The sequence below is a fragment of the Thamnophis sirtalis genome, unplaced genomic scaffold (genome assembly GCF_051295495.1).
Source record: "Thamnophis sirtalis isolate CommonGarterSnake01/CBP01778 unplaced genomic scaffold, rThaSir2_p1.2 scaffold_3, whole genome shotgun sequence".
NCBI classification, from domain to species: domain Eukaryota; kingdom Metazoa; phylum Chordata; class Lepidosauria; order Squamata; family Natricidae; genus Thamnophis; species Thamnophis sirtalis.
Window position 1 is genome coordinate 1,527,340 of NW_028261383.1, and position 14,948 is coordinate 1,542,287.

Sequence of the window (14,948 nt, forward strand, 5' to 3'; positions counted from 1 at the left end):
ATCTTGACTTTTTTGAACTCCCAGCCCATATCCTGAAAACAGTTCTCTTGATTATTTTGAACAATAATTTTATTAAGGATGTTATACAGAGATCAAACAAAGAAACATAATACAAATATATGTCAGTGAATATATGAAAAAGACAAGGTGAAAAGAGAAATTAGCCTCTCAAAAAAAGATAATGGGAAAAATAAACTTTCCCTCTTCATCCTCAGCCAGCAAATTCAACTTCAACCCTAAAAGAACCACCTCTATAATTTATCTCCAAATAAAAAACCAGATGGATCTTCATTCAAGCCTCATCCCATTTTTCTCCTCTCTGAATCTCGGGTTCTCCTCATGAATCAACAAAGCTCTAGTAAGAATTAACAAAAACACCTGTGTGCTTTGATTGATGACTGGAAATCCATTCCCAGTTATGGACATAACGTGAGGACTATCTATACTCTGCAAAACATTATATATAATAATCTCCAAACCCTCGTAGGTCTTTTGTGACATCATGGTGGTAAGTTACTAATTCAGCTTTGTCAGCAAAACACCCTCACACTCCTAATAACAAACAATTGTAGGATTTCCCTCCTGTCACTGTGTGAAATTGCTGATGGACGGTAAGGTGTGATTTTTGAAAAAAATATGTTTCCGCCTTGTTCCCAACTGAAGAGATTTATCTCTGCTATGGACTTTCTGGTACATTTTTAGTTCTGATTTACAATGAAAAAATTTCTCACTCTCTGCACACTTGTGATGCCAGTCTCCTGCGTGATTTCTGCAAAGTTCTGAAAGTTGGGCAAAACATTTCCCACATTGCAGACATTTTTTCCTCCAGTGTGAATTCGTTGATGCAGCACAAGAGAATCTTTCCGTGAAAAACATTTATCACACTCTGAGCATTTGTGAGGTTTCTCTCCTGTATGGATTCGGCTGTGACTTCTAAAGCGGGATGAATGAGCAAATGCTTTCCCACAGTCCAAACATTTGTAGTTTTTTTCTCCTGTGTGAATCTTCACATGACTTCTAAGGGCTGATGAGCTACGATAAAATCTTCCACATTCGTTGCATTGATATGGCTTCTCCCCTGTGTGGGTTCTATGATGTATTGAAAGGTCTCCCACGAATCGAAAGTATTTCTCACATTCTATGCATCTGTATGGCTTCTCTCCTGTGTGGACCCTCTGATGCCTTCCAAGGTGTTGTTTTGTGGAGAAGCATTTCCCACACTCCCCACACTCGTACGGCTTCTCCCCCGTGTGGCTCCTCTCATGAATCTGGATCTCTCCTTGAGTAAGAAACTGTTTCCGACACTCCCCACACTGATAGGGTTTCTCCCCCTTGTGCCTCTTCTGGTGTGTCTGAAGTTCAGAAGAATCCACAAATCGTCTCTCACATTCTGAGCATTCATAGGGTTTCTCTCCGGTGTGAATTCTCTGATGTCGCCGCAGGTGTGATTTCTGGATAAAACATTTCCCACATTCGAGGCACTTTTCATTTTTCTCCCCTGTGTGTATTTTCCAATGATTGTGAAGAGATGTACTCCGGGTGAAACAATTCCCACACTCAAAACATTTGTAAGGCTTTATTCCCAAATGAATCTTCTCATGGCGCCGAAGACCTGACTCGTAAAAAAAGCTCTTCCTGCATTCCCAACACTTGTAAGGTTTCTCCCCTGTGTGAATCCTCTCATGGTTTCTGAGGTCGGCTTTTTGACCGAAAAATTTCCCACATTCCTGACATTGATGAGGTTTCTTTCCTGTGTGGATTTTCTGATGTGTAAGGAGGTTTGATTTTTGATCAAAGCATAAGTCACATTCCACGCATTTATAGGGTTTTAGTCTTGGGGGACTTCTGAGAACTTTGGCATCTTTTCCAGAGAAGGATTTCTCTTCCTCCAAATCTTGACTGGATCCATTTTCCACATGGACCTTCCTGTGGATCAAAAGGAGGGACTGAAAATCAAATGATTTCCCACACTCTGAGCATTCATGGGTTCCTTTGTGATTTTTTGGGGTGCTGCTTGTGTCTGATGGGGGATCCCAGAGTTTCCCACCCTCCATGCTTTCTGGCGGTGGCGGCTTTTCTGAATTCCTACTATCTACTGATAGCAGATAGTATCTTGTGGGTACATCTTTGGTCACAGTTGTTTTCCTGCTGGAAAGAAGAACAAAAGAATTGTATTTTCTTTTGAGAAACACAGAGAATCACAAAAACTTACATTTGGAGGGGACCTTGAAGGTCTTCCAGTCTTGCCTCCTCCTCCAAAATGGGACATGGGCCCCCAGGACACCGAAGATGAAATACCCAGTTATTTTGGTCACCCCACACACCTAGGAAGCAAATTCTTCTGCTGTTCCTTGACTCTTATCTTTTTCTCCTTGGTTCCTGTCCCTTGACACAGTGAAAAGGAAGCTCTGAATGTAGCTAGTCCTCAACTTATGGCTACAATTGGGACTGGAATCTTGGTCATTCAGTGAAGCATTCAGTAAATGAGGGGTCAGGTCTGAACAATCATAATCCCAAACTCCTGTTTGGGATCATATTAAGTGATCTGATGGGTTCTTAAGTGGAGGAAGGCCCAGCCAGGGGATGCAGGGGAGTCTCTGCGGCAGGGGAGGTCCTTTGAGACAAAGCATCTCCAAAGCTTCTTCAGGAGCCCCTCAACCGGCCCATGTCCTGTGCCAGGACTCACATGGCCTCTCCTCCCACATAAGGCAACCCCAGATTGCTTACCTGGGACCTTGTCTGCTTAATGACCCGTGAAATTGCTCAACAGCCTGACATCAGTACCTGGGAAGATCCTGGGAAAGATAATCAAGCAAGGGATCTGGGGAAGTCTAGAAACAAGCAAAGCTATTACTAGAATCCAACATGGGTTGGTCAAAAACAGACCATGGCAGAGAAACCTTATTGCATTCTTTGACCAAGTGACAGAATTAATGGAACAGGAACATCCAGTGCAGACAATATACTTGGATTTCGGGAAGGGGTGTGACAAAGTAGACCCCGGCCTACTTCTTTGCAAAAGAAGAAAAATGAGGGATTGACAGCATCACCACCAGATGGATTTATAACTGGCTGACCAATAGCACTCAATGTGTAGACCCGAATGGAACTATATTTTACTTTCATTCAGCACCTTTGGAGCAAAAGCCAATTTTTCTACATTGCTCATTTGTCCACTAAAGATAAAAATGCATATTTTCCAAATCAAGATGTCACCAAGATTTATTTACTCACTTTTAAATTTGCAGTTAAGAGGTCTCTAGGTTACTTGTTACACCTCTGGGTCAAGGCCAGGTATGACCGTAACCACTGACCAGTTTGATTTCTCCTTAATTGATTGGCCCTTTGCGCAGGAAGCTGCTTCTCCAACTGAGCCAAGATTTCCAAATTCTCTAGAACGGAGTCACAGATAAAACTTGTGGGTTGTGATCCCACAAAGCCCCTTTCCCCTCTTTGGAGTTCATAGAGACATCCTCACTGGTCTCCTGCAAAGAGAAATGAAAGAGACTCAGATGCTGACTGTAATGTTGAAGATAGTCTATAAATGACCTGGAAGAGGGAGGAGGAAATGGAATTAATTGTTTATGTTACAAATAACGGAGAGAGGATCTAAAATTCAAGAAGATCTTGATAAGCCAACATGGAAGAAACCAGCAATGTGGAAGCCCAGGAGGGACCAATGCATAGTTGTGAGTAGAGAAACTCAAAGGAAGGTGAGAGAGATCAGATGAGGAAGAGCAGGTGTGAAAAGGGCTGCTTTTTCCTGCTCTTTTGGAGGCTGCAAATATCCAAGGCTTCCTGGGCCCTAGAGCCATCTTGGATAGGCCTTTTGGGAAATATTTACAATGATGAAAGGCAGCCAAATTTTGGCCATCAGTTTATTCTGTTACCTGCTTTACAAGACCTGCCTCAAAACGTCCTTAGAATTTGTGCTTTGTATAAAATCCCGTGGCACGACAAAACCGCGCTACGCAAAATAGCGGAGATTAAATCGCGTCACTAAAGTCGCGACGTCATCATCGCGCGTCATCACCGCGGGGACAACAGCGCGGTGACAGAAGGGCGTTCTACATGCTTCGTTCTTTGCCTCCAAAGGTAGCCCTCCTCCTCCAGCTGACAGCGGCAGCGGGCACGGGGCAAGGCGGGCTGCCCAGCAGCAGCAGCCCGCGGGAAGGGTCCAGCTCAGCCGCGGAGGGCAGCAGGAAGCCCGCGGGGGGCCCGAGCAGGGCCGCCGACGCTGGCGGCGGAGGAGGACGCAGCAGCGGCAGTGGCTGAGGCTCTCCCGGGGCCGGCGAAGCGGGCTTGCCCGGCAGAGGCAGGCTGCCCTCTTTTTCCTCAACAACATCTCCTTGGATGGGCGGCCGCCGCCACCGGGCAAGCCCGCTTCGCCGGCCCCAGGAGAGCCTCAGCCGCCGCCGCCGCCGCCCGCCCTGCCTCTTCCTCCGGGGGAGGCGCCGGCGGCACAGGCCGCCCGTCCAAGGAGATGTTGTTGAGGAAGAAGAAGGCAGCCTGCCTCTGCCGGGCAAGCCCGCTTCGCCGGCCCGGGAGAGCCTCAGCCGCCGCCGCTGCCACGTCCTCCTCCGCTTCCTGATGCCCCCCGCGGCTGTGCTGGACCCTTCCCGCGGGCTGCTGCTGCTGGGCAGCCCGCTTTGCCCCGTGCCCGCTGCCGCTGTCAGCTGGAGGAGGAGGGCTACCTTTGGAGGCAAAGAACGAAGCATGTAGAACGCCCTTCTGTCACCGCGCTGTTGTCGCGGCGGTAGGGTCGTTTTTTTATTAGTGCTTCGGACGCCGCGGATTTGCCTCCGCACTTATGTCGGCGCGGATAAGGGCATCGCGGTTTTGTGGTGGAACCTAAAATCCATCAAGAAGGGGCTGCCACTTCATAGCCCTTTCAGGGAAGAAGAAGGAAAATGCTGGTATTTACTGACTCTACCCAGCTTTTAAAATCAGAAGCAAAATAATCATCAGTGAAAAAGCAAAGGATTTCATTGTTCACCTTTTATATTGGGAAGAAAGAAAGAGGGACTCAATTCTATTTAAACTTTTATTTCCTCCAAAACCCTCCCCCTCCCTACTGCAATGGGATTAGTCTCAACAAAGGTTTTAAAGCTCCATTTTTCCACGTGCACGTGCTGGATAGGATTCCTCAGAGACCTCATGCTCTGACGGATCATAGAGGGACCTTCTGAAAGCGACTTCCCCAAAGCTCCTTCCCGGCTCCACCCGGAGCTCCCCGAAGAGCCTTGGCGAGGAGGGGGCAGATCCAGGCGTGGACGGAACCCCTTTTGTCTCCCTGGAGGGAAGGGAGGGATCCCTACCTGCAGGGAACGCAAGAGCCGGATCTACCCGAGGAAAACCCTGCAAACCTAAGAGCGGGATCCGCAGCTCCCTCCCTCCTGGCAGGGAAAAGATCTCCAGGCTGGAGGGAGAGAAGCCCTACCTGACCCGAGCGGGATTCAGGAATCTCTCCCGAGGGATCCAGCGTCGAAACGGGACACGCGGAGGGAAATGGAGATCCGGTAGGGGGGATGGGATGGGGCGGGGCTTCTGTTCTCCTCTCGGCCCCCGCCCTGAAGCCCCGCCCCTTAGCCTCTTCCTCTCTTTGCCCCTTCAGTCCAATATCGCCCCCAGTTAGGACCACGTGCTCCGAATCCTCCTCTGATCCTCCGATAGGTATCTGTGTCACGTTTGGGGTCGAGGGGCGGGAAATGCGGAGGAGCCGCTCCCTCCAGACGTTCTGAGCAAGAGAGGCGGGATCCTGCAGGAATCTCGATCTCCGCATGGTCTCCGCCCCCTTGCTTGTCGCAATCCCCCCACGCTGGACGAAGAGGGAGCCCCCCCCCATTCCCTTGTTGTGGCCGAGGTGGGAAGGGGTGGCGGAGAGGCCCCCCGATGTGGATAAGACATGCCCCCCCGCCACTCGTCGCTGGGTGGGAGTGGGATCTTCCGGAGCCTGAAATAGAGACTGAGTTTCCTGCATCGAAAAAGATGCTTTTTTTTTTTTTGGCAAAAGTGTTTTTGCAACTTCAGTTTTTCTTCTGAATCTCCATTTTTAAGGTGTGGGAAATTGAGCTTCAATTCCCTTTTGGGGGGAGATCCTGAATTTGAGGAGACCCAGACCCCCCCCCCCAATCCTATAATGCCCCATTGCTGAATCCGAACCTGGATGGGAAGTGGAAATTGAGGAAGAAGCATATGGGGGGGGGTTGCTCCCCTGAATTGGGTCCCACAAACTTCCTTTGTTGAGGGGCCCTGGACACCCTCCCTTTAAGATGACCTTGGGGGGCTGTAGGGGACAGAGGAATGAACCCCAACTTCATGGAAATGCTGATAGTAGGACAAGTTGTGGGGAGAAGAAAAGTTGGGTATAACCAGGGAATCTGGGAGTCCCCTTCTCACATCACCCATACACCCCCTGCAGTCAAGCCTCCCCCCCCAAATCATCTGAACTGGTTCTGCAGGACTGTTGCTCAAAGCAGGACCTGGGCCAGGCCACAGCAGCATCAGGATTTGAACGCAGGACCAGCTGGCTCCCTAAGGGGAGAACCTTCGCCTCTAATTCCTCATCTGTCGCCCGGGATTGCTGCAGCAAGAAGCAACTTCTGGAGGGAGGGTCTGTCCCACAGGCGTAGAACAGGGTCCTTGCTGCTGAAGGGGTGTCTCTCCTTGGGGGGCATCTCCTGGGGGCTCCTTCACTCTAGGCTCTTGGGGGGGGGCGTTTTATCTCTCCAGGAGTTGATGCTGAGACAGGGAATTTAACCAGCCAATTTCAGACTCTGAAACCCCAAGTCTTCATGGGCTCTTGGGCTGCGCCTCCTCTTTTTTCATCCAATGCAGCCCCACTCCACGTCTGATCGGTGGGGAGGGGTAAAAGAAGTCCACGCTCTCCTCTGGCTCTGAAATGAACGCCCCCCTCGAGCTGCGCCCCCTCCCCAAAGACTGAACTCTCTCCTCCAGCGTGTGAAGACAAGAGACTCTGCCCGGAGACTGATGACGCTGCAGAAAGGAGAATTCCCATTGGTCCTTTCGCTTTCGCGGCTACTCCCAATTCCCAAGTCCAAGGAGAACGCTCCCTTCCCCACAATCCAGACCCACAGATGCGGCCTCTGGGGCTGGGACCATCTGCGTCTTTCTCGCCTTTCTTTGGGGGAGCTTGTGGGGCAGCATCGATGGGCTCTGCTAGGATTCCCCCGATGTTGCTGCGGGGGAGGGGGGTGCTGGCTCCCTGGAAGCGAAGCGGGGAAGGAGACTCCCCGTAAGGAGGGGGCTTGTCTGTGGGAGGAGGGGGGCCTGAGAGGCACCCTCAGTACTTGTGAGAGAAGGAGGAGGGAGAAAGGGGCTCCTCAGGGTCCCGACTCACCCCCTTCAATAAGCTCCTTCCCCGGAGATCATCCGACCTGGCTCTACGGACCTTTGATCAAAGCAGGACCTGGGCCAGACCATACCAGGCTCAAAGGTGAGGTTGGGAGCATCGGGATTTGAACCCAGGACCAGCTGGCCCCCCCAAGGAGAGAACTTTGGCTTCCCATTCCTCAACTGTAGTCCCAGGGCAGCTGCAGCAGGAAGCAACTTCTGGAGGGAAGGTTTGTCCCACAGGCCAACACAGAGTCCTTGGTGCTGAAGGGACGTCTCTCCTGGGGGTGGGCTTGGGGGGAACTTATCTGGAGGCTCCTTCACTCTGGGCTCTCGGGAGGAAGAACTTTTCATCGCTGCTGCTCCGACGGAAACTTGAAAATTTAGCCAGCCAATGCAGGCAGAAACAGGGCTGCAGGGAGGGGTGTCTGGGGGCCCCAGCGTCTCTCTGCCTTCCCCCCTCCTGTTATCCTCTAAAAAAGACTCCGGACTGGCCGCTGTTGGGGGCTCCCCCCCCACCCGGGACTGAGTCAGAAGGAAAAAAGAATCCTTGAAAATGTTTCACTTCTCATCTAAGAAGCTTCTGCAGTTCTGACTGACTGGGAGGGGGGGGGGAGAAAGGAAGGATTTGTATTGTGTCTCAAAGGAGAAACCCATCAGGAGGAGAGGCCCATCGGCACCTGAAAAGACCTGGGTGGCTCTTTCTGGGACAGCCACGTCCACCTTCTGGACAGAGAGGAGCCCTGGATGGAGAGAAGGGCCAAAGCGGCCATCTTTGCCAAAATGAGGAACCCTCCCACAACAGAGGGAGGGTGGAAAGGAGCCCCCCCCCTCCTACGGTCTACAACAGGGTCCTTTCAGCAGCCTCAGGAAGGCTCCGCACCCCTTTGCACCCTGATTCAGAACCAAAGGACTGCAAGGAATATCAATCTTTCCATCCTCCACCACTCAGTCAGAACTGGAGAAGCTTCTGGGATGAGAAGGGAAACGTTTTCAGGGGGAAAAAACCCAAGAAAGTCCGGTTTCCTTTTGGAAAAGCATCTTAGGGACAACCATGACCTGGAGGATGGAGGCTCTCCATAGAGACCCCTGGCTCCACTTTCCCCTTTTGAAATCTTGGCAGACCCAACCTGGACTCGTGAGGGCCTTAAAAGTACTTAAGGGGGCATCTAGTCCACCCCTCCAATCAGATGATTCCGGTTGAGAGTGGGGGGGGGAGGAAGCCCACACTGCCCTCCCGTCTAGTAAAAGAAACGTTTGGTGTATCCAGGATAGGTGGGGGTTGAAGCGCTGGAAGAACCCAGGAGGATGGGGGTAAGTATCCTTATTGTAATCCCCCTCACCAAGGCCCCACCATGATCCAAGGGCCCCTCCAGAATGCTAGGAGGACTGCTGGACCATTTGAGCGTCTGCCTGCCCTTTTCTACTCTGGGAAGGTGGAAGCAGCGCATCAGGAAGTGCCTCCCCTTCCCCTCATTTTCCTCCCCCCTCCAGACCCCCCACCAAAAGTGGATCTCTCTGGAAGAGACAATTCCCCATTTCTCCTCAAGGGGGCATCGTCCTGAAGCCTTTTTCTCATGTTTCCTGCCCCTCCTCTGAGAAGTGTGGCTCCCTCCTCTTAAATAGCTGCTGGGAACTATGGGCCCTGGACTCCCTGATGGGTTCCTCCTCCTCCTTGCCCCTCATTTCCTGCTCCAGTGGAGATCTGAGACCCACTTCCTCCCCCCACTTTGACTGCACAGCCATCTTGTCTGTCGTGGCCCCTCCCAGTGCGTCTCCTGAAAAAGGCCCTCCTGATTGGTTTGAGCAATACTTTTATTAAGGATTATATGCACAGAAAGAATACAAATATCTGTGTGTAAATATATGAAAAAGACAATGAAAAAAGGGAAATAGCAGTAGCAATAGCAGTTAGACTTATATACCGCTTCATAGGGCTTTCAGCCCTCTCTAAGCGGTTTACAGAGTCAGCATATTGCCCCCAACAACAATCCGGGTCCTCATTTTACCCACCTCGGAAGGATGGAAGGCTGAGTCAACCTTGAGCCGGTGAGATTTGAACAGCTGAACTGCTGAACTAGCAGTCAGCTGAAGTAGCCTGCAGTGCTGCATTTAACCACTGTGCCACCTCGGCTCTTTGAAATGAATCCCTCCAAAAAAAAGAGAATAGCAAGAAAAAAAACTTTCTCAAAAACAGGCTGTGCGGAGGCCTTCTGAACAAGTTAAAAGAACCATCTAGTAAAAAGAAAAATCAACCAAAAGAGCAACATGGAATCAAAAGCAAATAAAACTCCCCCAGGAGCAAAACAAAGAAAAGTTTTATTTGTATGTGTTGTTTATTTTTTTAAATTTTTTTTATTAAATGTTTTGATCTTTAAAAACAATAGTTATGTGTTCTGACCCCCTCGTTCCACACCAACAGACACTCCGAGCCAAAGATAAGTTACGGCATTTAATTAACAGAAAGACAGGTCCTTGGCAGCAAACCGGCACAGACAAGCTTGGGCAGCAATCCAGCACAGATAAGACGTGGCAGCAATCCAGCCTGCCAAGCTCACCATAATGTTCTCCAACATTAGTTCCTGCGTTGACTTCTGCAAGAGGGGCGTGTGCACAAGCAGTCTTTTTATAATCTGGAGAGGAGCCTAATGTAAGGTGACCAGATATTCATATTTGTAAAGAGGGACACCATTGACCGTGTGTGTGTGTGTGTGTGTGTGTGTGTGTGTGTGTTTTGATTAAAAATTTTACATGGAGCAACAAAAATTTTCATAGAACGCAAAAATAGTATTGTAATATATATATATATATATATTTATTTCAACATAACTATAATTTACAAATATAATACATTTATTTACATTTACATTTATAAATATATTTACCAAAATTATATACAGTATTATTTTATTCTTTGTCATATTTCTCACTTGACTGAATTTTTTTTAGTAGATTGCTGTCGTTGTTTAAAAGGTCATGAAATTCTTCACAAGAATTTGTTAAATTATATTTCACACATAAAATGGCTTTCAAAGTCTCAACACTTAATTGTGATTTTTCTGATGTCCACACTTCATTTACCATAGAAAAAACGCGTTCAGTCGCAGCATTAGTTCCTGGTAAGGACAGCGCGTATTCCACAATTTTTAATACATTATTGTATGAAATATGGTTTGTTTGAAAATGATGAAATATTTCTAGCCATTTGTTCTCTATTGTGATTTTTGCTGATGCCCAAGATTCAACCTTTTCCTTATCAATATATATTTTTAATAATGATATCTCATCCAAAAGATTACTTTCAGAAATATTACTATTTGGGAAATTTTGATTAATATGATCGAATGAGTTTTGCACATCATTCCAATTAAGTTCTTGTTTTAATGCAACCCAATGAAAATGTTCAATATCATTGTACTGTACCGTCCACTCTTCTAAATAATCTATGCAGTTACTATAGAACTTTTGAATGTCATTGATGATCTCTGCATGATTTATTGCACCTTGTTCTTCTAGCTGGCTTATACTATTACGGATAGTTATGGGAATAAAAATATTTTCTAACCGCTCTTGATACTGAAATTTTAAATTATTAACTTCATTCGCTACTTCGATTACCGAAATTTTGTCACCTTCAATAAGTTTTATACTGTTTTGAAAAACAGCTGCTTGATTGTGTACAAACTCTAGCCAAATTTTTGAAGATTCTTTTTCAAAAAACTCTTCTAAAAATCTAGGACATTTATCCTGTGATAGAAAGTAGGACTTCAAAGGATCGTATATTTTCAAAATTCTTTCGACAGCTGGCAAAAGAGCTAACCAGGGCGTTTTACTGCATCCAAGTATTTTCTGATATTCGACTTCCACAGTTTCACAAAATTCTTTAAGCATTTCAACGCGCACAGTGTATGTATAGAAATAAGAATATATTTTAAGAACAATATTTCCCACATCTACGGGCAACAAATCAGCAGCTGTTTGAATAGCGTGATGTATTATGTGCACTGCACAACCAACACCAATAATGTTTTGATTAAGGTTTTTGTTTAATTTATAAAAAATATTATTTGTATCTCTTCTTGGTTTTCCTCCAAAATTTGTGTTCGTGTTGTCTCCACAATGTGCAATTATTTTATGTTTTAAATTGTTTTTTTCCAAAATATTAATAAAGGAACTGAAAATTATTTCAGAAGTTTCGCCGGGCAAAGAAACAAAATCTAAAATTCTAATTTGTATTCCAGTTTCCGAATCAAAAAATCTAATAATGGTTGGAAATAACTTTATATCCTTATGATTAGATGTATTAGAATATATGGATATAAAATTAATTTTTTCTAGATTTTTGTTTAATTCTGAAAATGCATATGGGGAAAGCACATTACACACAATTGCCTCTGATTTTGTTCTAGCGCAGGAAAAATTTTTGTTGACTAACGTTTTGACAACTTGTGATGTACAGTCCATAGATCTGAAGGAATGGTGATTAATAGCATGAAAAGACATAAGTCCTTCTGCTAATGCTAATTTCTTTTCTTCGTCTCCATAAGTTGTTTTCCCAAAAAAATCCTGTATTTTGGAGGAAGATGCAGCAGCATTTAAATATCTTTTATGTTTCTGTGTGTCCAAGTGCTTTGAAATATCATTCTTCCCGCCGTGCAAAATAGAAAATTCACCATTACATTTCTCACATTTAACCATGTGATCGCTTTTGGTTTTTTTAAGGAAAGGAAATTCTCTTCTTAGATCATCGTTGAATTTGCATCCTCTTTTCTTACTCATTATGTTAATAATCTAAAAAAAAATTAAAATTATACGATTTTATACGATATAAAATTCAATGAGGGTGAAACACACTCAATCTGGCAAAGCTGCCTTGCACCAACCTGGCCTGCCCATAGAATAGCAGCCACTTTGAGACACATAAACCTGGTCTGAACATATTGCATCACAAAGAAAACATTTGCAAAAAGGAACATTTCTTGTAGTAAATATATTTTATAAACAATTAAAAAATAAAATTCCCCCAAAAATAATTTTAAAAGATATTCTATAAATAAAAGAAATCCTTAAAAACCATTATTAAGTATTACACCAGCAATAATTTACACTGTAACCATTTCAAACTATTCCACACAGAATAAATTGAAGTAAAACTATTTTTAAAAATTCTATACTCAATATTTTGAAATGTAATGTGCATAGAATTTTTTAAAATAGTTGTACTTCAATTTATTCTGTGTGGAATAGTTTGAAATGTTTAACTTCAATTTATTCTGTGTGGATTCTTTTTTAAAATTGTCTTAGACTATTTAAAAAAAGATTCTATCCAAAATAAATTAAAATAAAGCATTTTTAAAAATCCTATGCACAATATAGAATTTTTAAAAATGGTTTATTTTCATTTATTTTGGATAGAATCTTTTTTTAAATAGTCTAAGACAATTTTAAAAAAGAATCCACACAGAATAAAACTATTTTAAAAAATCCTATGCACAATAAATAAAATATTATTTTAAAATACATTAAAAGAAAAAAACCTGGGTCACTTACCAACAGGCAAAATCAACAGAACTCCGATGCGATGGATCCTTGCAGCAATGGATGGAAGCAACAGGGAGCAGGCAGGCAGAGAGGCAGCAGGAACAGGTAAGACACTGGACTGGACTGTGGAGGGACAACAAGGCTAGGGTCACTAAGCAGGTCTGGAGAGGGGGGCGGGGGGGGGAAAGCTAGGCCGCCTTCGCCGCCAGCCCACAGTTTTTGCGAAAGCTAGGCCGGGCCGCCCACCCGAAGCCTCCCGAGTCCCGCCGCCGGGGCTTAGTTGCTTACCTGAGGGGGAAGCAGCAGGCTCCTGGAAGGCGAAGCCGAAATGGTGGTCAGACTCAAGCTTTGGATGTTTTAGTGGCAGTGTTTATAACCTGGAAGAATGGCGCAACATGAAGAAGAAAAAGAATTAGCATTGCCAATGATTCTGTTTGAAATTCAAAAAGTATAAATAAGCACAAAAACATTGAAAAGAGGATGGAGAACATAGAACAAAAAACAGAAAAAATAGAGGGAAGAGTTGAAAATATTTATAAAACGATGAAATTTGAGGATAGAGTTAAAAAAATGAAGAAAAATATGAACAAAGTGATAATAAAATTGTTGACATTGGCAGCAAAAAGAACATGGTTGGAAACGTAGGGGGAGGGAGGTAAATATTTGTAAAAGTTTTGTTTTTAAAATTTTCAATTAAAAAAAAAAAGCCATTGGTTTCCTTGCTCGCCTTTTAGACGGAGCAGAAAAAAGAGGATCTCAGGTGGGCTAAGACAACCTGAGCTCAATTCGGTGGATTTAAACCTTTCCTTTCCCCCAAACTCTCCCCACCCCATTGAAACGAGGTCGGGGCGTTTTAATGCCACACTAGGAATCTCAAGAAATGCTCCAAAGCTCCGTTCCTGCAACGGGCTTTCCGAGATCTGCATGCTCAGAGACCTCGTGCTCCAACGGACCACAGAGATCTTCTGAAAGCAACCTCCCCCGAAGCTCCTTCACAGATCCCCCCAGGATAGCTTTGCCCGGGCAAGGTGGGGGCAGATCCAGCCCAGGGAAAGTCTCCCCCCTTTGTCCCCCTGGAGGGAAGGGGGGGATTCGCTCCCTGCAGGCAACGCCGGAGCCGGATCTCACCGAGGAAAACCCTGCGAGCCGAAGAGCGGGATCCGCAGCTCTCTTCCTCCTGGGGGGCAGGAGATCTCCTGGCTGGAGGGAGAACAGCCTTACCTGAGTGGCATCCAGAAGCTTCTCCCGGGAGATCCAGCGCCGACCCTCTAAGGAAGAAGCTGAACACGTGGCAGAAACCGGAGATCCAGCAGTGGGGGGGGGGGGGGAAGCAGTGGGGCGGGTAATATTATCCCCTCGGGCCCCGCCTCTCGCCTTTCAGCCCCGCCCCTTGGCCTCCCCCTCTTCTTCTCTAGGCCCCTCCCCTCTAATCTCCCTTTCCAGCCTGGGCCACGTGCTCCGAAGCTTCTTCCAGTGTTTGTGTGTTTGTGATATTGTGTGTAGCCAAAACTGGGCCATTAAGCTAAGCGGCAACTTTTCAAGATGTTCACAAAGAAACTCTTTTTAAAGTGCTTGGCCATTTGCCAAGAAATATTCCAGAAAGGACCTGGGTGAGTTCAGTTCAGTTGAGTTTATTTATAGGCCGCCCTTTTCCCTGAGGGGACTCAAGGCGGCTAACAACTTGTATAGGAGGGCAGGCAGAGAGGCCAAAAGAGAGATTCCCCCTTTTCGGTTTATTTTATGTTAAAGAAAACTCGGTTCAAAGGGCCAGGAAGTCCCAGCCATCTTCTGTCGCCTTTTTTCTTCCTGCTAGAAAACTGGGTTGGTGATTCCAACTAACTGGATAGTAAATGCTTAATTTTACTCTCAGCTATCATTAAGCCTTATACTGATCTGTAGTAGCCTCTGGTGCAAAGGTTACATGATGATCCTCCATGGTGAAAATTTAAATTGATTTTGGGGGGGGGGGGTTCTCTGAAGACCATGAGCCTGGGTGAGTTTCCTGCAATCTCGCCCTCTGGGTTGGTCATCTCCCAATCGGCAGAGCCCCTGGG

At 46.1% G+C, this 14,948-nt stretch overlaps 1 protein-coding gene across 1 annotated transcript; it reads right to left on the reverse strand.

The window, feature by feature from the left end:
• Positions 1–585: 585 nt before the first annotated feature.
• On the reverse strand, positions 586–2,054 carry LOC148046999 (uncharacterized). The gene is made up of 2 exons (XM_087711789.1): positions 816–2,054; positions 586–741 (listed from the first exon to the last, which is right to left on the reverse strand). The coding sequence occupies exons 1-2, from the start codon at positions 2,052–2,054 to the stop codon at positions 586–588; spliced, it is 1,395 nt and encodes a 464-aa protein (XP_087567915.1).
• Positions 2,055–14,948: the final 12,894 nt, after the last annotated feature.